The sequence below is a fragment of the Trichosurus vulpecula genome, chromosome 9, assembly GCF_011100635.1.
Source record: "Trichosurus vulpecula isolate mTriVul1 chromosome 9, mTriVul1.pri, whole genome shotgun sequence".
NCBI classification, from domain to species: Eukaryota; Metazoa; Chordata; class Mammalia; order Diprotodontia; family Phalangeridae; genus Trichosurus; species Trichosurus vulpecula.
In genome coordinates, this window is record NC_050581.1 from 120,984,204 (window position 1) to 121,004,662 (window position 20,459).

The window sequence follows — 20,459 nt, forward strand, 5'->3', positions numbered from 1 at the left end:
ATGAGTGGGGGCGGGGGGAGAGGCGAGGGAGGAGGAGGAAGGGGGAGACAGGGGGAGGGGGAAACGCACCACTGACTAATCTTTTGTTTGCCTCTTTTAATCTATTCCAGGAAGCGGTGGATTCCGGGAATTATATTGTATTCACATCACTGTTCCGACAGATAGAAAAAAGAGAGAGATACTTTGTTGTATAAATAGAGTCCCTGTGGACAGGGAGACCCACGAGGGCAGACCGTCGAGCTGTCCCCGGGGACTGTGGCCCCACAGTGAGGAGCAGACTCCGCAGGGGACCTGGTTGAGCTCCCTCGGGTCCGAGAGGAGCGGCAGGGAAAGGAATAAGGCAAGGGAAACGTCAAAGAAAGAAAGAGTTGGGCAGGTCGATTCCCCGGGACCCAGTGGCTAAAGCGATCGAAGCACTTGAGGCTGAGCTCTGGGCTGGGCTGCGAGTCCTTGGCCCGCAGTTAAACCGGAGTCGGTGAAAGGAAATACCTTTGATAGATTTCCAAGAACTTTCCAGGAAAACAGGGCTGGGCTAGGGAGGCCGCCCAATGGGAGTGTAGAGAGGCTGGCCCGGCCGAGAAAGCCGCCCAATGGGAGCGCAGAGAGGCTGGCTGTACGCCCAGGAGTTGAGTTCCTCCCGCCCCTTTCCCTCCCCGCCCCCAGCCCCAGGAGAGAGAGGGGAAAAAGAGGGAGAGAAGGAAAGTGACGGAAGGAGAAGAGCCAAAGGGGGAAAATGGATAGAAAGTGAGAGGAGAGAAAGGGACAGAGAGAAAACAGAGGGAGAGAGATTAGAGAGAGAGGGAAGAAGAAGACAAGAGAGAAAAAGGGAGAGAGGAGGACAGAGGGTTAGGTCTAGGATTTGTTTAAACCTGCCTAATGGTGATGATTTGTTCTGCCAGTCCCTGATTGTCGGTGTGTAGATCATCTCTGCTCTGGATCCTTTCTTCTTTCCACTTCTCATTCCATCGCTGTGCTGAGGTACCCTACTAAGTACTATCAGTCCTTGTAGAGTTCAGAGAAGGCAAATCCACCTCCATAAACCCAGCGGAATGAAGTGGGAGAAACCGCTTTTGGTGAACCCGTCAGGAAGAATCCTATCACAAAACCAAGTGGAAATGAGTTTTCCGTAGTTTAGGGTTATCTGTGTTACTACTCAACTCAGTGCAGACAACTGAGATTTAACTGCCTGGGAATACCGTGGGAGCAATGAGAAAGTATACAATGCATACTAGTCTTTCCTAGAGTTTGAAGGGAGAGGGAGAGCCCAAAATCGTTGAGATTGCTCCTCAGTGACCTAGCTCTCCAAAAGTAATGCGTGCAGTCAGGACAGACTGGCCTAGGCTGAGTTGGCCCCTCTGGAATAGGGCTGAAAGTTGGGTCCAAAATGAAAAACTCCCTCTTCCTCTCCCCCACCTCCTTTCTCCCCACCAACTCACTGCTCCCAGGACTGGAAGGCACAAATTGATTTAAGGTCTTTCTCCAACAGATTCCAGCTCTTTTGCAGGCTCTGTTGGGGCCAGTGACACATGAATTTGCATTTGTAGAAAGAATTGTATATAATCTCATATGTATATACAGTATCCCTTGCATACCTTTTGTTTTCATCCAATATCTCATAGGGCAGGAGTCCCTAGGAGACTGCCTGATAGAGAAGAAAAGGCACACTGGATTAGGAGTAGAAATTTAGCACAGACCTGCGGGCTATGTGACCTGTGGCAAGTAATTTCCCTTACTCTGCTCTCAATTTCCTCATTGGTAAAATGAAAGGGTTGGGCTAGACACTTTCTAAACCCTCTCCTAGCTCTAAACACTGTGATCCTATTTAATAGGTGACGAAAATAAAACTGAGAGCATGTGCAACTTACCCAAATTCACAAGGTAGAGTCACAGTGCAACCAGACCTAGAAGGCAGCTGGTGGCACAGGCGAGGGAGCATTGGGCTTGGAGTCAGGAAGGACTGAGTTCAAATTCGACCTCAGACACCTTCTAGCTGGGTGATCCTGGGCAAGATGCTGGGTGTGTCCACTCTGTTTGCCTCAGTTTCCTCATTGGTAAAATGAGGATAATAAAAGCACTTACCTCCCAGGGTTGTTGTGAAGATTAAAGGAGATATTTGTAAAGGGCTTAGCACAATGCCTGATACATAGTAGAAGCTGTATAAATGCTTATTCCTCCTCCCCCCAATACCTCAAGTCAACTCAAAGGAAGGAAGGTCCTTTTGAGGTCATGTATTCCATTGACTTATTTGACAGAAAAGAATAATAAGTTCAAGAAAGACTGACTGGCCCAGAGTCCCAAACTGAATAAGTAACCCAGCTGAAATTTGAACCACAGCCTCTGCCTGGAAAGCCAGCACCTTTGTATTGTACCATGCTATCTAGGTGGTATAGTGGATGGAGCCCCAGGTCCGGGGTCAGGAAGACCAGAGTTCAAATACAGCCTCAGACACTTACTAGCTGTGTAACCCTGGGCAAATCACTTAACCTTGTTTGCCTCAATTTCCTCATCTGTAAAATGAGCTAGAGAAGGAAATGCCAAACCACTCTAGTCTATTTACCAAGAAAACCCCAAATGGGTTCACAAAGAGTCAGACATAACTGAAATGACCAACCAACTATATCTACTGTGTGCCAGGCACTGTGTGTGCCAGGCACTGGAGCTATAAAGAAATAAGTGAATCCTTCCCCACTCTCAAGGAGATTTTGTTCTGAAGTTGGGGCAGTGTATCAAGGGAACACATACACAGATATAGAAATGTCAACTATATACAAGACAAATGCAAGATTGTTTCCTCCCTCTCCTCTTTAGCTCCAATCTCTATCTACTGGTTCCTTCTATGCAACTTAAAAAAAAAGTCCATGTTTCCTTCATTCCTTTAAAAAACAAACCTTCAGTTGATCTTTCCATACCTGGCTAGTCATTTTATACAGGATATTCGAAAAGTTTTCATGCAGTTTTAAGCTGTTAAAGTTCTTTCACAGCTAAATTCCTTGAGAAAACCATTTGCAATCTACACCCAGTGTCTCCATTTTTTCTCCTCTCTCCTCTAAAATCTCCGCAGTTTGTCTCCCAGCCTTATTCAATTGAAACTTCTCACTCCAAAGTTACTGATCTTTTCATTTCCAAATCAAACACCCTCCTCTCAGTTTTCATCCTCCTTGACCTCTATTCTCTCCTCTTGGATATACTGTCCTCTCCAGCCTTTGTGATGCTGTTCACTCTCTGTCTGGCCACTCCTCAGTCTCTTTTGTTTTTTTGTTTTTTTTTTGTAATCCATGGCATGTCCACTGTGCACATGCCTCCTGGTTCTATCCTGCCCCCCCACCTTCCATTTTTGATTTATACTATCTCTCTTGATCTATACTACCTCTGTCCTGGCCCCCCACCTTCCATTTTTGGTCTATACTATCTCTATATAGTATGCTATCTATATTATTTCACTAACTCTGTGCTATCTCACCTCCCATGAGTTCAATGACCATCTCTAAGAAGATGATTCCCAGATCACATATACAGCCCTAGTCTCTTCTCCCAGCTACATCACTGATTGTCTATTGGGCATCTCCAGTTGTATGTCCTGTAGGCATGTCCAAAACAGAATTCATTATCTTTACCCCTAACTATCCTTCCCACCCAAATTAGTGTTTCTAAGTTCCTAACAACTCAATTCCTCCCTCACTCATCCCATATATTGAATCCATTGCCAAATCTTATTTCTATCTTCCCATCTCTTATACATACCTCCTTTTCTCCACTCACACTGCCACCATCCTAGTATAGTATCTCCTCTTGCCTTGATTATTAAAATAACACTTCAACTGGTCTCCCCTTATTAAGTCTTTCTCCACTCCAGTTCATACTTCACTCAGCTGCTAAGATGATTTTCTAAAGTATAGATAAGATCATTTTTCTAAAGTATTGGTATGACCATATGTCACTCCTCTGCTCACTGAGCTTCAATGGCTCCCTATTACCTCAAGGATCAATAGAATAAATAAAATTCTCTGGCATTTGAAATCCTTTGTAATCTGGCCATTTCCTACCTTTCCAGTCTTCTTATACTTTATTCCTCTCCATGGACCTCACACTCCACTGACACTGGCCTACTTGCATCTCTTCACATACTCCATCTACTCTCTCCATGCTTTTGCATTGGCTGTCTTCCAGGCCTAGAACACTCTCGCTCCTCATTTTCCCCTCTTGACTTTCCTAGCTTCCTCCATGACTCAGTTCATGCAGAAGACCTTTCCCAGTTTCTTCCAGGTTCTAATGCCTTCCCATGTCAGAGGGAAACTCTCTTTATTTTATAAGTACCAAGTTATTTTCATATTTTCTCTTTCATTAGAAGGTAAGCTCTTTGATTTGCTCTTTTTTTTTTTTGGTATCCGCAGCAGTTGTATAGTACCTGGCACATAGTAAATACTTGATATATGCTGAAGTAATTGAGGAGAGGCTCTAATAAATGGGAGAAGTAGGAAAGGCCTCTTGAACCTAGGTCTCCTGACCCCCCTAGAGGTCACATGTGACCTTGAGGCAGAAGGTTCCCCACCACTGTAGACCTAGGCCCTTCCCACCATCCCCACTGGCACTGGTCCTTTTCACTCAGCCACTCATTTGAGTGGGCACTGTGGGTAGGGAAAACTTTCTGGTGCCTGTGCTGGTCCAGAGAGTGGAGAGTCAATCCTTATCTTCCTGGAGTTTAGAGTTGAAGTGGAGAAGCAGTCCTAGCATCCTGGGGCCAGCCCTGGACTGGAAATCAGGAGACCTGGGTTCTAATAACTTCCTGTGAGGCCTTCAATAAACCAGTTTCTTCCTTTGTAAAATAAGGGGGGTTGACTAGAGGATTTCCAAGGTCCCTTCCAGCTCCAAGATCCAAGTTTTTACCTTTATTCTTTAAAAGTCCTTTATGTCACCTCCTTCATGAAGCCTTCTCTGATCTCCCCCTAATGCTTTGCCTAAATGGATTTGCCCAAACCACATGCTACCTTTTGTCATGTTTGTATACATATTTGTATTTTCCATCCCCCAATATATTGTGAACTCTTTGAGAGCAGGGACTGTGTCATGTTTTTCATCCTTGTAGCCTGTTGCTGATGGGATTAAATCAAACAATTCTCTTAACCCTGCCCAAAGAGCTGGAGCATTATGACTGAAACAAGAATTCAACTGTGACTCTTGAAAAGTCAGTCCACCTAGATCCACAAAGCAGTAGCAACTCCTGACTCTGAGAAGACAGAAAAAGAAGGAGAGGCTGAAAGGGTACCAGGGGATGTGATTAGATGACTCTGCCTCTTCTTGGGAGCCTTTTCATGGGTGATGGGGTGTGCAGTCTGGATGGTTAATATCCTTTCCTCAGGGTATGCCAGAGAGCTTCTGGGGGATGTCAAGAGATGGAACTTTTGTTTGTCCTCTTTGGTCTCTTAGTTCTCTAGATTATTTTTTATTTGAGCTCCAGGGCCCTATGTGGGCTACTTTCTCCCTCTTTTCCCTATCCCCCAGGATCTGAGGGAAACTAATTCCCAAATGTGAAATGAACCCTGCCCTTGGCCTAACTTTGGGGGGCAAAAGCGGGCAGTTGTATCAATGAGCATTTATTAAGCACTTACCATGTTCCTAAGCACTGTACTAAATGCTGGGTAGACAAAGAAAAGGAAAGAGCTCATATTCTAGTTGGGGAGACAATATACAAACATATATTTATATATGCATACACATACATGCAATCTTTTGTTGTTGTTTTCAGTTATATCTGACTCTTCATGATCCCCTTTGGGGTTTTCTAACCAAAGGTACTGGAGTGATTTGCCATTTCCTTCTCCAGTTCATTTTACAAATGAGGAAACTGAGGCAAACAAGGTTAAGTGATTTTGAGAACTTTTAGGACTAGTAAGTTCTGAGGCGAGATTTGAAGTTGAGTCTTCCTTATTCCAAGTCTAGGGCTCTATCCACTGTGCCACACCTAGATGCCCCTATGATCTAGACAGCATAAATTGAAGGTATTCTCAAGTCTTGGGGAGAACTGGGAAAGGTCTACAAAAGGCAAGATTGGAAGCTAGGAGGCAGATGTGACGAGGGGGCCTTTTGCGCATAGAAGACAGCCACTGTGAAGGCATTGGAAATTGTGAGGAATGGCAATCGAGCCAGTTGGTGGATTAAAAAGTTTGTAGGATGGAGTAAAGTGTAAGAAGACTGGAAAAGCAGGTAGGGGCTAGGCTATGAAGGGCTCCAAATGCCAAAAAGAGCATTTATTTGATCCTGGAGCTAGCAGGTAGCCACTGGAAATTATTAAGGAGGGAGGATGGTTTGATATAACAATACTCATACTTAAGGGATTTCAGCAAGGCAGCTGAGTAGTGGCTGGACTGCAGTTGGGAGGTCCTTGAGGCAGAGAAGCTAGTTAGAAGGCTTTTGCAAATTTGGAATTATGACCAAAGGCATATAAAAATGTGCATACCCTCTGACCACTTCTAGGGATGTATCCCAAAGAGATCATACAAATGGGAAAAGGACCTACATGTACAAAAATATTTATAGCAACTCTTTTTGTGGCGGCCAAGAACTGGAAATCAAGGGGATGCCCATTGGTTGGGGAATGGCTAAACAAGTTGTGGTCTATGAATGAAATGGAATACTGTTGTGCTATATAAGAGATGATGAACAGGCAGACTTCAGAAAAACCTGGAAAGACTTATATGAACTGATGCTGAGTGAGGGGAGCAGAACCAGGAGAACATTGTACACAGTTACAGCCACGTTGTGTGATGACTAACTTTGTTAGATTTGGCTCTTCTCAGCAATGCAAGGTTCTAGGACAACTCCAAAAGGCTCATGATGGAAAATGCTATCCATATCCAGAGAAGAAATTACAGAGTCTGAATGCAGATCAAATCATACTATTTGCTCTCTCTTTTTTGTTTTATTGTGTTTCTTCTTTCTAGTGGTTTCTTCCATTGTTATCATTCTTCTTTGCAACATGATTGATGTGAAAATATGTTTAATGTGAATGCATATGTAGAGCCTATATCAGTTTGCATACCATCTTGGGGAGGAGGGTAGAGGGAGGGGGAGAAAATTTAAAACTCAAAAGCTTGTGGAACTGTTGTAAACTAAAAATAAATATATTTTTTTAAAAGACAGCTATTGCAACAATCAGGGCAAGAGGTAATGAGAGCTGGTACTAGTGTGGGGGCAGTGTGAGTGGAGGGGAGGCTGTGTACAAGAGATGTTATGGAGGTAGAGACAAGACTTGGCAATGGCTTCAATATGTGGGGTGAGTAAGAATGAGGAGTCTAGAATGGTGCTGAGGTTTTGGCCCTGAGTGAATGGGAGAATGGTTGTGCCCTGCACAGTAAGAAAAAAAATAATTGGGCAGAGGGGATTATTTGGGGAGAAGGAGAATGAGTTCTGTTTTAAATATGTTGAGTTTGAGATGCCTATAGGACATGTAGTTTGAATGTCCAAGAGGCAGCTGGGTGATACTGGGGTTCAGGATAGAGTGTGGGAGGACAGCCAGGAGAAAGACCACAATCTGGGCAAAGATCCAGTAAAGGAGGCTGAGAATCCATGTCTTGATGTTAGACCTGCTAGGAAGCACTGAACCAGGTAGCAATATTTGAGTTACCCCAGAGAGTTGTCTCTTTCCCCACATCACAGACAATGGCTGGGCTGAGAGACTGACAAGGAATGAATAGAAGATGGAACACAGGAACCAACAATCAAATTTAAGAATATTTTTCAAAGTCTTTCCTGAGGGTAGAATTTGAAATCTTTTGTCACCGACCCCCACCCAAATGCACTAAGAAATAACATAGGATTTACAGGTAGCAGGGACCTTTGAGGCCATGTAGTCTAATCCCTTTATTTTGTATATGAGACCAGAAAAGTAAATTATTTGCCCAAGATTAGATTATACTTAAGGATCAGAACTGGGATTCTAGCTCGGTTTCTCCAATTTCAGATCCAATAATTTTCTGCTCTCCCTTAAAACTCAGATAGTGGAAGGCTAGCCCCACTTCCCAACATTCAGAAAAGGAAAATTCTTGCCTGGATGGAAAAGAAAGATTTAAGCATCAGAAAACAGTTGAGTGTGTTGATTTGTTTTTCTTGACTGTACTTATTTATTCTACTGGGGACCAGTGGGTAAATAGGAAGTGCCAGATTTATTTGTTGTTGTTGTTTTAAGAAAGCAGCAATAAGACATTTAAAAAAGAAAAGTACTGACATCCATGTTCACATTATTCTGCCCCCCCCCCCATTTTTACTTGACTTCTGGCTGTTTTCTATAGCTCTACAGTGCCATCTACTGGGGGAAAATCTGTTTGGAAGACACTTTATCCACTCACCCTACACAATCTTGTTTGATCCTTATTGCAAACCTTTTAGGTAGTTACTATTATCTAGTTTTACAGAGGAGGAAACTTAAAGGTCAAAGATGTTCATCAAGAATCATGAGATACAGGCGAAGTGAGTAGAGCACCGGCCCTGGAGTCAGGAGGAGCTGAGTTCAAATCTGTCCTCAGACCCTTGACACGTACTAGCTGTGTGACCTTGGGCAAGTCACTTAACCCCAATTGCCCTGCCCCAAAAAAAAGTATTAAAAAAAAAGAAAAAGACTGAGTGAAGAATCATGAGTTACATGAGAACAAAATCAAACTCAGGCCTTCCAAGTGGCTCCAAGACCAGCATGTCCACTATCATACCAACTGCTTCATTACTGGAAGGGATCTTAGAAGAGATAACTTCATCCAGCCTCCTCGTTTTACAGAGGACATTGCCCAGCTTCTGTTATGTTTACAGATCCATTAGATTTTGATATAAATGGAAAGTGGCAGCTGGGTGGCGCAGTGGACAGTGTCAGTTCTGAAGTCAGGAAGATGAGTCTTCCTGAGTTTAAATCCAGCCTCAGACACATACTAGCTGTGTGACCCTGGGCAAGTCACTTAACCTTGTTTGCCTCAGTTTTCTCAACTGTAAAATGAGCTGGACAAAGAAATGGCAAACCACTCCAGTATCTTCAAGGAGAAAACCCCAAACGGTATCTCGAAGAGTTGGACACAATTGAAAATGACTGAACAACAATGACACGAGAAAGGCCATCCAGTTCCCAAATGATGTACTTCACCTAAATTAATCAGCCAACTCATTTTTACTGATTTTGCAGGTTTCTTGACACTGTTTTACTCTATAGTAAATGATGAAATAGACAAAGTCCTTGTCCTCAAATACCTAAATGGATCTGTGATCTTCTCTGCTCAGGAGTCCCCAGCAAGCAGATCACAACCCATCCATGCCTGCCCATCCTGTTTAAATCTTGTCCACGCACTCCTCAAAGCTCATCCCAAGGGTTTCACCTAGCATGGAGGTACAGTTCCTTCATTGCTCCAATATTTAAGAGGACTACAGCTGTTCTCTAGTTATTCCTTGCTCTTCTTGCCCAAGACCAGCCCTTTTCCCTTCCCATCATGCAGTTCCTAAATGACATCCCTTAATTTGTTCTTCTTTGGAATTCCTTACTGGTTATATGCGGCAGCCTTTTGAGGCCAAAATGGGGCTTCTCCATTACTCTTTTTGCAATCTTCCTCTTTAGTTCTTCAGAGGCAATGGTGTTTCAGACCTCACTGTTATATAGAAACACCAGTAAAATGTTAATACTATATTGAAAAGTTGAGTCTTTGCTTTAGTGGGACTCTTGGGGCCAGTAAAAAGTACTAGATTAAAATTTAGCAAGGCAGAGAAAGCCTTCACAAGAAACAGAAAGGAACAAAATAATAAGGAACAGACACAATATTCACTGAGGAATTAAAAATAAGTTTTACATGGGATGGGTATGAGCAGCTACATTGCATAACAAAAAAGGAACTTTGAAGAACTTGAATAAAAGATGGTATCATATGGGAAAATATGGCAAGAGTGAGAAATGACAAGTGGACACCTAGAATGTTCCATGAGTATCCTTGAGAAGTTAAGAAAATGTGGAAGGCTTCCAGCATGTTGAATAGATGCCCCGGTGCCCCCCCTCCCCCCTGTGAACCTATGGGAGGACATGGACAAGAGGGATAGGGGATGGGCGAACATGGATGGGTTGTGCTTTGTACAGTTGGAGGGAACATCTCAATTGATGAGCTCACAGATCTATTTGAATATTGATCAGTAGTCGCTAATGTTCTCCTCTGGTTGTGGCTTGGAGGAGGTGTAAGTGAAAGACTTCTGTTCATTCCAAATTTTATGATCATTCCTTCTGAGGAAAATAATCTTGCTGTGTGACCTTGGGCCTTGGTTTCCTCTTCTGTCAAGTGAAGTCATGGGGCCAGATGATCCCTGAAGTTCCTTTCAAATTTAAGATTCTATGAATACTTTAGAATGCCCATTAAACAAAACATTACCTTGCACAGCATCCAGAACAGGGGAGGTGGTAGTCATACTCTAGGGTCCCCGCCAAGATCCTCATCTGAAGTATTGTGTTCAGTTCTGAGGGTCACATTTGAAGAAAGAAATAACAAGCTGGAGGGGGAACGAAAGAGAGAGAACAGGGTGCTGAGAGGACTAGAAATCATCTCCTATGAGGGCCATTTGAAGGAACTGGGGATGCTTTGCCATCAAATAGCAACAGCTTAAATGGGATCCATTCAGCATCTTCAAAAACCTGAAAGTTTGCTCAAATTTGTTTTGTTTGGCCTCAGCGAGCAGAAATAGTGTGTGTGGGGAAAGCGAAGGGAAAGGGCAGCATTGCAGGATGGCAATATGTGGCGAACTATATGTATGTGTATGTGTATACATATATGTATGTGCATGTGTGTATATGTATATATGTGTGTGCATATATGTGTATATATACGTGTGTGTGTGTGTGTGGTGGGGGGTAAAATCCAAAAAGTGGATTAGGTGAACTCAGGAAGTGGTGAGTTCCCTCTCTCTGGAAATCTTCAAGTGGAGACAGTGAGGTAGAAGGGAATCCTGCTTAGGTTTGTTTTGAACCGCATAACCTCTCAAGTCTTTGCCAACTTTGTAATTCTGTGATATGCCAAGTCTTCACAGGAAGCCTGATGGATAGGTGAGATGTAGAAAAGCAGGGGAGGGACAGCTAGGTGGCACAGTAGATAGAAGTCCTGAAGTCAGGAAGACCTCAGTTCAAATCCAGCCTCTGATACTTATTAGCTGGGTGACCCAAGGTAAGTCACTTAACCCTATTTGCCTCAGTTTCCTCATCTGTAAAATGAGCTAGAGAAGGAAATGGCAAACTACTCTATTTTCTTTGCCAAGAAAATCCCAAATGGGATCACGGAGAGTTGGACATGGACTGAAATGACTGAACAATAATAACAAAGAGAAGCAGGGACTGGATAAGTGAGGCTGTCCTTTGCCCAGTTCCAAGCAGCCCGAAGTGTTTTATGAAAAGTTTACAGAGGGGCAGCTAGTAGAGAAAGCATTGGGCTTGACATCTGAAAGGGTTCAGATTCTGCCTCAGGCACTTACAAGCTGTATGACCTGGGCAAATTATTTAACTTCTCTCAGCCTGGGTTTCCTTATCTATAAGTAAGATAGGGATAATAATGGCACACATGGGTGGGGGGGTAGTTTTGAGAATCAAATGAGATAATATATGTAAAGCACTTTGCAAATTTTAAAATACTATGTAAATGCTATTTTAAAAATTTGTGAAATGTGTGTGATACAGATCCCTGTCTGTCTGATATGAATCAATCCCAGTTCATTATAGAGTCCTGGAGGTTGGGTGGGAGCTAAGGCACATTCCTGCAAACTCTGGGTGGGTGGGTGAGTGGGAATCTCAAGTTTTTTAGGGAGGAGACTGTGCTATAGCTGAAGCCCAGAGATTCAGTTCTTCAATCAAAAAAACCTCTTACCGAGTGCCTACTATGTGCATGGCAATTCTGTTTTAGACCACAATGAAAGAGACTAAGTATATAGTAGGGAGATATGAGCTATGCTCGTGAAATATTTAATTAGCAATCTGAAATGTAAAATACAATGAACAGTAGAGATGGTTCCTGACTTGGAAGACTCTAAAATTTAGCATGGACACACAATTGTACACAACTGCATTGCACACACATGCAAACATCTTCAAAGATGTTTCCCTATCTCCTTCACTGTCCTAAGGGTTCATTGTCCTACTCATCTCCCTTCATTATGGATCTATCCTCTGCCCTCTTCTCTCTTTACCTTCTTCCCCTTTGTAACCCATTTCATAATATCAACTACCATCTCTATGAAGATGATATTTAAATCTATGAATATGGCCCCAATCTCTCCCTTGCCCTATGGTTCTGCATCTTGGACTATCTATGCTCTATATTCTACCAGGAGATCTCCCACTCTCCCCTCTCCCCACCCCAGACACTACTCAAATTCAACATCTCTAAAACCAAACTCATCATCCTACTCCTGAAAGGGCAAGGTTGGAGTCTTCATTCTCCTCACCCCACTCCCACATCCAACTGGTTGCCAACACATGTCATTTCTACCTCCCAATCTCCCAGATCCCTCCTCAATCCCCCTCCACTAATGGACCTCACCAGAGTTCAGGTCCTTATCACCTCTTCGCTGCACTCTTGTGGCTTCCTGATTGGTCACTTTGCTTTCAGTTTCTCCAATTCATTTTCTACAGAGCTGCCAAAAGAATCTTCCTAAAGCACAAATCTAACTATCATCTGCTCCTTAGAAGCTCTCAGAATGGCTCCCTTTGGCCTCTGGAATGACATAAAAACAACTGGAGATGAAGAATGAGACAGATACTTTTGGACACTGCCAAACGGGAGAATTTGTTTTGCTTGACTCATGTGTGTGTGTGTGTGTGTGTGTGTTACAAGGGTTTTTTTTTTCTTTTCCCCAATGGAGATGGGAGTGAAGGAAAATAAATGTTTGTTAAATGAAAAATAAAATTAAAAAAAAATTTAAAATGACATGCAAACTCCTCATCCTGGTAGCATCACAGTAAAGCTTCAGTCTACCTTCTTTTTTTAAATTATTTAGTATTAAAAAAAATAAAAATAAAAAAAACCAAAAATAAATAAATAAATAAAAAATTAAAAATTAAAAAAAATTTAAAAAACAAAAAAATTATTTAGTATTTTATTTTTCCTGTTACATGTAAAAACCATATTTAACATTCATTTTTAAAACTTTGAGTTCCAAATTCTTTTGCTTCTTTCCTCCCCACCCATCCCCATTGAGAAGGCAAGCAATTCGATAATAAAGTAAAAAAAAAAGTATGCTTCAATCTGTATTCAGACACCATCTCTGGGGATGGATAGCATTTTTCATCATAAGTCCTTCAGAGTTGTCTTGGATCATTGTATTGCTGAGAATAGCAGTCACTCACAGCTGATCATCTTACAATATCGGTTACTTTGTACACAGTACATTTCACTTCGCGTCAGCTCATATAAGTCTTTCCAGGTTTTTCTGAGAGCATCCTGCTCATCATTTCTTATAGCACAATAGTATTCCATCATAATCACATACCACGATTTGTTCAGTCACTCCCCAGTTGATGGGCATCCCCTCCAGTCTACCTTTTAAACCCATTTAATATTACTCACTTTCCAGAAGTCTGTAGGATGTCCTGATGAAGGAAGCCCATTGGTTGGGCCCCAGACTCAGTACTCCATCTCCTACCTCTCTGACTTTGCAGACTTCCCCCCAACTTGCTCATTACTTCCACTCCTTAGAATCTTTAACTGCCTTCAAGGCTCATCCTTGACAACACCTATAGGATATCTTTCTTCTTCCACATACCCCACCCCCACCCCAACCTCCCCTTCTAGTTGTTAATGAGTTTTCCTTCCTCAAATTACTTTATATTTTGTGTTGTTGTTGTGTTTCCTTCGTTTTCGAAAGGGACATCAGGAAAATGATGACACTTGCAGTTGACTTTGATTTGAGTGAGGTAGGGCTGTGCAAGGTCACCAACCTCACTTTTTCCTCCAGAGCCAGCTGGGTCCAGTGACCAGATATTTCTTTAATTATCTGTATAAAGGTTGTATTCTTCCAGGAAAATGAGAGGTTCTTGAAGGTGGGCTTTTCATTTTGTCTTTGCATTCCTTCTCTCCCTCTCCACCCCCCCCCCCCATCACTGATAATAAATTCTTATTATAGGAAGCCTTGAAAACAAGGGAATGTATTTACTAGGATGTTCATGCTCAGAGATCTCACTGCTAGGCATAGAGCACAAGGAGGTTAAAGGCAGAAAGGTATGTCATGTCTATACCAAAACAGTAATTGCAATTTTGTGTGTGTGTGTGTCTGGGGAGAAGGCAGCTGGGTGGCACAGTGGATAGAACACTGAGCCTGGAGTCAGGAAGACCCAAATTCAAATCCAGTCTCAAGACACTTACTAGCTATGTAATCCTAGGCAGGTCATTCAGCCTTTGTCTATCTCAGTTTCCTCATCTTTAAAACAGGGATCATAATAGCATCTACTTCCCAGGGTTGTTATAAGGATCAAATTAGACAATATTTGTAAAGTACTCAGCAATGTGCCTGGCACCTAGCAGGTGCTTAATTTTTATAAATGCTTATTTCCTTCTTTCCTTCCTTGTAGTAGCAAAGAATTGGAAAAAAAATTGGTGCTTGTTGAGGTTTAGGGGTGCTGGGACCCCAAAATAGGTACAAGCCAGGTCCTGCCTGACTAAATTCAACCCAAGCCTTCTTTCAGCCAAAGAAAAATAAAGTTTATTAAAGATTCGCATATTGGGTAGACTCTTAAGGAATCTGAGCGTTTGTACCGTCAATGCCAGTGGGCCAGATTGAATCTGAGTACTTTCATGGAGACAAGATGGATCTTATATACAGAAAGAATGAGGGAGGGATCAAGTAGTCTGGGGTGACTGGAGGAGGGAGGGGTCCAGGGAGGATCTTGAGGAAGAGTATAAGGAGGATCTCGATGGGACTGGTGGGACTAGAGATCTAACTCCTAGAACCAAGAGAATGGGATTTTGATAGGATCAAGGGTGGAAAGTAGCTGGAAGCAATCCAGAGGTAAGAGACAATGGAGGGCTAAGATAGGTTAAGGGTAACAGAGATTTGGGCATAGAGATAATAAAAAGCTTATGACCTCAGATCAAGTGGGAAGATTCAAGGATAGTTCAAGGGGGTTCCCAGGGCCTGTACCCAATCAGTGTCCATTGCTAAAAAACAAATTGTAGTTAATGTTTGCAATACAATATTATTGTACCCTATGAAATGATAAATGAAAAATTAAGAGAAGCATGAAACATGAGAAGACATATGAACTGGTAGAGAGTGAAGTAAGTAGCATGAGAATTATGATATTGAAAATTACTAAAACAACCAAAACAGAAAGAATAAAACGACACTTGGTAACTAAAATAGCCAAATTCGGTGTGGGACAAGAGTCGAGAAGATGTCCCTTCATCCCTTGATTGCAGAGTTCGGAGATTTATGTGAGTGTGGCTAGAATGTTGGATATGCTGTCAGACCAGGTAGAGGAGTTGGTTGATTTTGTGGAACAATTTTTTTTCTTTTAAAGTCTTCATTGTAACAGCTTCCTGGCTAAGTGTGGGTGGTGGGAAAGGATGTATTCAGAAATAAATATCATGTAAAAACAAAATACATCAATAAAAGTAATAATAATAAAGAAATCCTGGCAGGTAATTCTCTCATAAATTAAAGAATCAACCAACAAATCAATGTCCTAAATTCTTTTGTAAAGAAAATAAATATTGCTTATCTTTCCCACCGTATACATTCTGGTTTTTGCATTTATGAGTTCTTCATTTTGTAAAATAGACGTGCTGCTGGTAAGTAAGCAGAATTTCTGCAAGTCAATTTTTTAAAAAATTAAATACTCTTTTAAATGCACTAGGGGGTGCTGCTGACTAAAAGAAACCTGAAGTTTTCTAAAATGAATAATCTTGAAAAATCCACAATAACACTGTTATATAAGTGAAAACCTAGATATGTCTCTATCAGTTTTGCAGAAATTGAGGTACACCATAATCAGGTTTGCCTCATTGGGGGGATAGAGAGAATCCACCTGGATACCAGTATGAACTGAGATCAGGAAGTATCCAGAGTGCCCCACAATACCAGAAGTGTTCCCCCACATTGTACCAATGACATTTCAGGGAAGACTACCACAGCCCCATTTAATCACTATATAGCCTGAAAATTACTCAGTTCAAGTGTCTCCTCTTCAGCAAATAATCAGTCCTGCTCCTGGAAGTAACAGAAGCCTCCTCTGACCATGCCTAGCCGTTTCTCTGCACCTCTCAAAGCCATTGGCCATATTCAAATAGGGCACATCAAGAAGAGTCCCTGGTACAACGTGGGGGAACATTTCTGGAATTGCTGGGCACTCTGAGGAAAACAAGGGTAACTAAAGTACTTGGTTGTTGTGGGGCTCAAATGAGAAAATAATTGTAGAACATTTAGCACAGTGCCTGACACGTCGTAGGTGCTTAGTACATAACCTGTTCCTTTCCCCTTCTGAGGTCGGAGCTTAACTAGCTGTCCTGCCGGCCGTGGGTACTATGGACAGGGCTCAGCATTTACAGGCAAAAGACCAGGGCTTCATAAATGTTGATTTGACTTAACATAGCCTAGGTTAAGGTGGGAATCCTCCTTTACTACTTCGTGGCTGTGGGATTTGGGGCAAGTTAGCACCCCTCTTTATACCTGTTTCCTTAATTGTAAAGGTGGTAGGACCAGATGACTTCTAAGGTGCCTTCCAGCTCTAAATCATACGACCTAGGGTTAAGATCTACAGCTTGCCCAAGGCAAAAGGAGAGTTAGGTGGAAAGACTCAAGACCATTGAAATCTTGGGGAACACCCGAAATATCTTCTAGTTCAGTCCCACAGGTGGCCGAGAGAAGGCAGCAAAGGCACATCTGGGTTAGCCACTGGACTAGTGCCTCCCTGGGGCTGGGACTGAAAGAACCCCCTCCACTCAGACCCTGTCCCTACGCTAGCATCCTTTCTCCTCTTGCTACGGGTCTGATTGCTAGGTGGAACTGGTTCTTTCTTCCTGTGTCTTCCCTGTTTTCCAAAACCTGAAATCTCTTCTACCGGCACCAGGAGGGCTGGGTGGGCCGCCTGGTTCTCGAAACCCCATTCCCCGACCTGACCCTTTTCCCAACAGGAGGTGAAGGAAGACACGGCAGCCAGGCTGGGGTAGTAAAAAAAACAAACAAACAACAATAACAAACTGTTTATCGATCGATGGATTGTTTGCTTGGTCTTGGCCATTCGAGTGCCTGAGTTCAAATTCCATGGGACTCTGCCACTAACGTGAGCTTGATCGAGTCACTTACTTCCCCTCCAGGCCTCAGTTTCTTCCTCTGTAAGGAAATGGAAGTAGACCTTCATATTCACTAAGGCTCCCCTGCCAACTCCCCAGGTCTATACCCTTTGATCATCGGTAGCGCCTTCCCTTCGCGGCTTTAGGGGGTCTTCGTCGTCTTTCCGCGGACTCCCACCGCTCCTATTTTTTGTACCTGGGGGACGGGGCCAAGTTTTTCTCTCTCGCCCTGTCCTACCTCTCCCCGCTCTTTTCTGACCTCCTCTAAGCTCTGTAATGCCAAACCCCGAGAGGGCCCGGTCAGAGTTCGGGGAGGCCCTGGGGATCGGGCCCCGGAGTGAGGAGGGGGCGGCGGGCTGGAGCTCGGGAATGGGTTTCACTTCCTTTTTTGCCTCTCCTCCCCTCCGAGTATGGGGCCCCGGGCCCCACCTGCCCCGCCTCTTCCACTCTCCTCCCGGTCCCCGACCCTGGGTCCCGGCCTTCCCCTTTAAGGGCTGACCGCGCGGGCCCCAAAGTTGGGATGACGCGTGGGGCGGGTCACGTGGGGGCCCCAGGCCAGTGCCTGTCGGCCGCCCTGGCCCGGGCTCCGAGTCCAGCTCCCGGCACAGCCCCTGGGTCCCCTCTACCGCCGTCGTCTCCGTCGCAGCCAGGTAGCCAGCCCCTCTCGGCCCCCTCCCGGCCTCTGCCCCACTTCGGAGCTTCCTGCCTCCGCCCCCGCACCTCACCTGGTCGGGACACACCTGGTGCGGTCCCGCGCACCTGCGCCCAGCCTCTGCCCTGCCCTCTGCACCCGCTCTGAGCGCGTACCCTCAGCCCCCTCCTGCTCTGCGCCCACCCCACCCCACTTCCTGTCTCAGCTTCAACTTTCTCCTCCTTCACCTGGCCCCGACAGACCTTGATCTCAACTCCGGCCCTCTCCTCCCCTCCTGCACGTGGATACTCCTCTCCCCTCCCCCCCTCCCAAGACGCAGGCCCATCTGTCCCTCACTCTACCTGTGTTCTCAGTTTCTTCTCTGCCTGCCCTCAGCCCCCTTCTCTTCTAATCCACTTAGCCCCTTCCCTTCCCTTCCCTTCCCTTCCATCTGGCTCTGTACACCTCTCTTCAGCCTCACTTGTACTTAGGACACACTTTGCCCCTCTCTGTGTTCTGCCCCACCACCTTGGGCCAGGCACACCCCCTCCCCCAATTCTTCAGCCTGAGCCCTCTTGTCCCTACCTCCTTTTCTTCCAGGCCCCTTCACACACACCCCAGCCTCACCCCTTCAATTGTCTTTCTTCTCTGCACTTTGTGGTCCTTATCTCACTTCTCAGGCAGTTGGCTATGTTCTCAGCACTGCCCTGACACCTTCTCCCTCTGCTCCTCAGGTGATGAGCCCTGCCACATACCACTGCATCCCCTAGCCTGGGGCTCTTGCTGAATGAGGGGCCTTCCCTGAGAAGCCCTGTTTGTGTTCATTATTTCCCACGGTCACCAGTCCTGCCATGGACCCTAGTGGTGAAGGGGAGGAGCAGATACCTGAAGAAGAAGCCTCAGGCCCTGGCCCTGGGGGAGCCATGGGAACCGGAATCCAAGAGAATGCTAAGAGTGGTCCTCGGAGTCTGGCCTATGGCAAGGTTGAACCCAAGAAATATGCAGTCACTGATGATTATAAGCTGTCCAAACAAGTGCTGGGCCTGGGTGTGAATGGAAAAGTCTTGGAATGCTTCCACAGGGTGACAGGCCAGAAGTGTGCACTGAAGGTGAGTGTGGCCACATTCCCCCAACATCTACACTGTCTGCCAGCGGATGATATGTTACTTTTGTAGCACACTTTGTATGCCGTCTGAGGATTAGTTTAAGAAACTAGGGCTGTTTAGGCTGAAGATGAGAGGATTTGGAGAGGATGTGACTGCCTGCCCTCATGTACTGGAGGGCTGTCTTGTGGAAGAACTTAGTTCCTGTTGGCCCCAGAAGGAAGTACTAGGAACATGGGTGAAAGTTGCAAAGAGACAGACCCCAATTCTATATAAGGGCAAACTTTCTAACAACTAGTGATGTCTAAAATCGGGATGGGTTGCCATAGTGGGGTTCCTATCACCGAGCATCTTCAAACAGGCTGGGTAGCCATTTGCCAAGAATACTATAGCTGGGATTTCTTGTTGAAATATGGGTGGATTACATGCCCTGAGAGGCTCTTTCCAACCCCGACATTCTCTGATTTGTTTTTCTTTCCATAATACCTGTCAGGTTCTCTCTTGATAGAGTATGGAGGGGGATGGTGGAGAGAGGGGATCCTAGATTGTCTGAGAAAAGTAAAAACTTAAGCCATTTCTGTGGTGCTTTATCAACCTTAGTTCTTGACATCCATCGCCTGATTGGATTGCCCTAATCCCTGTGAGGTAGGCAGTAGAATTACTACCATTCTCCATTTTATAGATGAGAAAAGTGATTTCCAAACGGTTTGTCCAAGATCATAGAGTCATTCAGTGGCAGAGCCTGGGACTGAAGCCCGTGTCTTCTAGACTCCCGATCCAATATCCTTTCAACCAGAATAGCTGGCATAGGGAATAGAGCATTCCACCTGGAGTCAGGAAGACATGAATTCAAATCCTGTTTTAGACCCTTGCTAGCCGTATGACCCTGTGCAACTCACTTAACCTCTATCTGCCTCAGTTGCCATCTCTGTAAAATGGGAAAATAATAGCACCTTCCTTCCAGAGTTGTCCTGAGGATAAAATGAGACAATATTTGTAAAGTGCTTTGCAAACACTACATAAATGCCAGCTATTATTGTAATGACAATGATGATGCCATTCTGTTTTTCCTAAGCATCTTTAGAGGGCTTCTGCCAGTGTCTGATGTTATCACCCTAGGGATTATCCCTTATCTACAGGAGGATTGCCTATTCCTGGACTTGGATGATGTTAGAGGGATCCTGATTTGGCTCATTTGTGTGATCAACAGGCCCCCACTATGTCATAGATCTACAGAGTGTCTGTGCTAGATGGGACACTAGAGGTCATTCAGTCCAACCTTCTCATTTTACAGAGAAGGACATGGCCCCAGACAAAGGCAATGGCTTCTACAAGGTCACCTGGCAAGTCAGTGATAGAATTGGAACTAGAACCCAGGCCCTCAGACTCCTGGTTGAGTGTTCTTTACAAGACATCAGGCTGGTTCCTTTTTTTAAATACTTCAAT

The 20,459-nt window shown here is 44.3% G+C and overlaps 1 protein-coding gene across 3 annotated transcripts in view; it reads left to right on the plus strand.

The window, feature by feature from the left end:
- The first annotated feature begins 17,813 nt into the window (after positions 1 to 17,813).
- The window catches only part of MAPKAPK3 (MAPK activated protein kinase 3), a 102,364-nt gene continuing 99,718 nt past the window's right edge, over positions 17,814 to 20,459 (plus strand). For 2 of the 3 annotated variants that reach the window (XM_036739221.1, XM_036739223.1), the window contains exons 1-2: positions 17,841 to 17,929; positions 18,645 to 19,019. In XM_036739221.1, coding sequence (XP_036595116.1) covers positions 18,762 to 19,019 — 258 coding nt within the window. In that variant the 5' untranslated portion in view covers positions 17,841 to 17,929; positions 18,645 to 18,761. Of the gene's footprint in view, positions 17,930 to 18,644; positions 19,020 to 20,459 lie in introns of all 3 variants that reach the window. The other variant, XM_036739222.1, reaches the window with a different exon arrangement.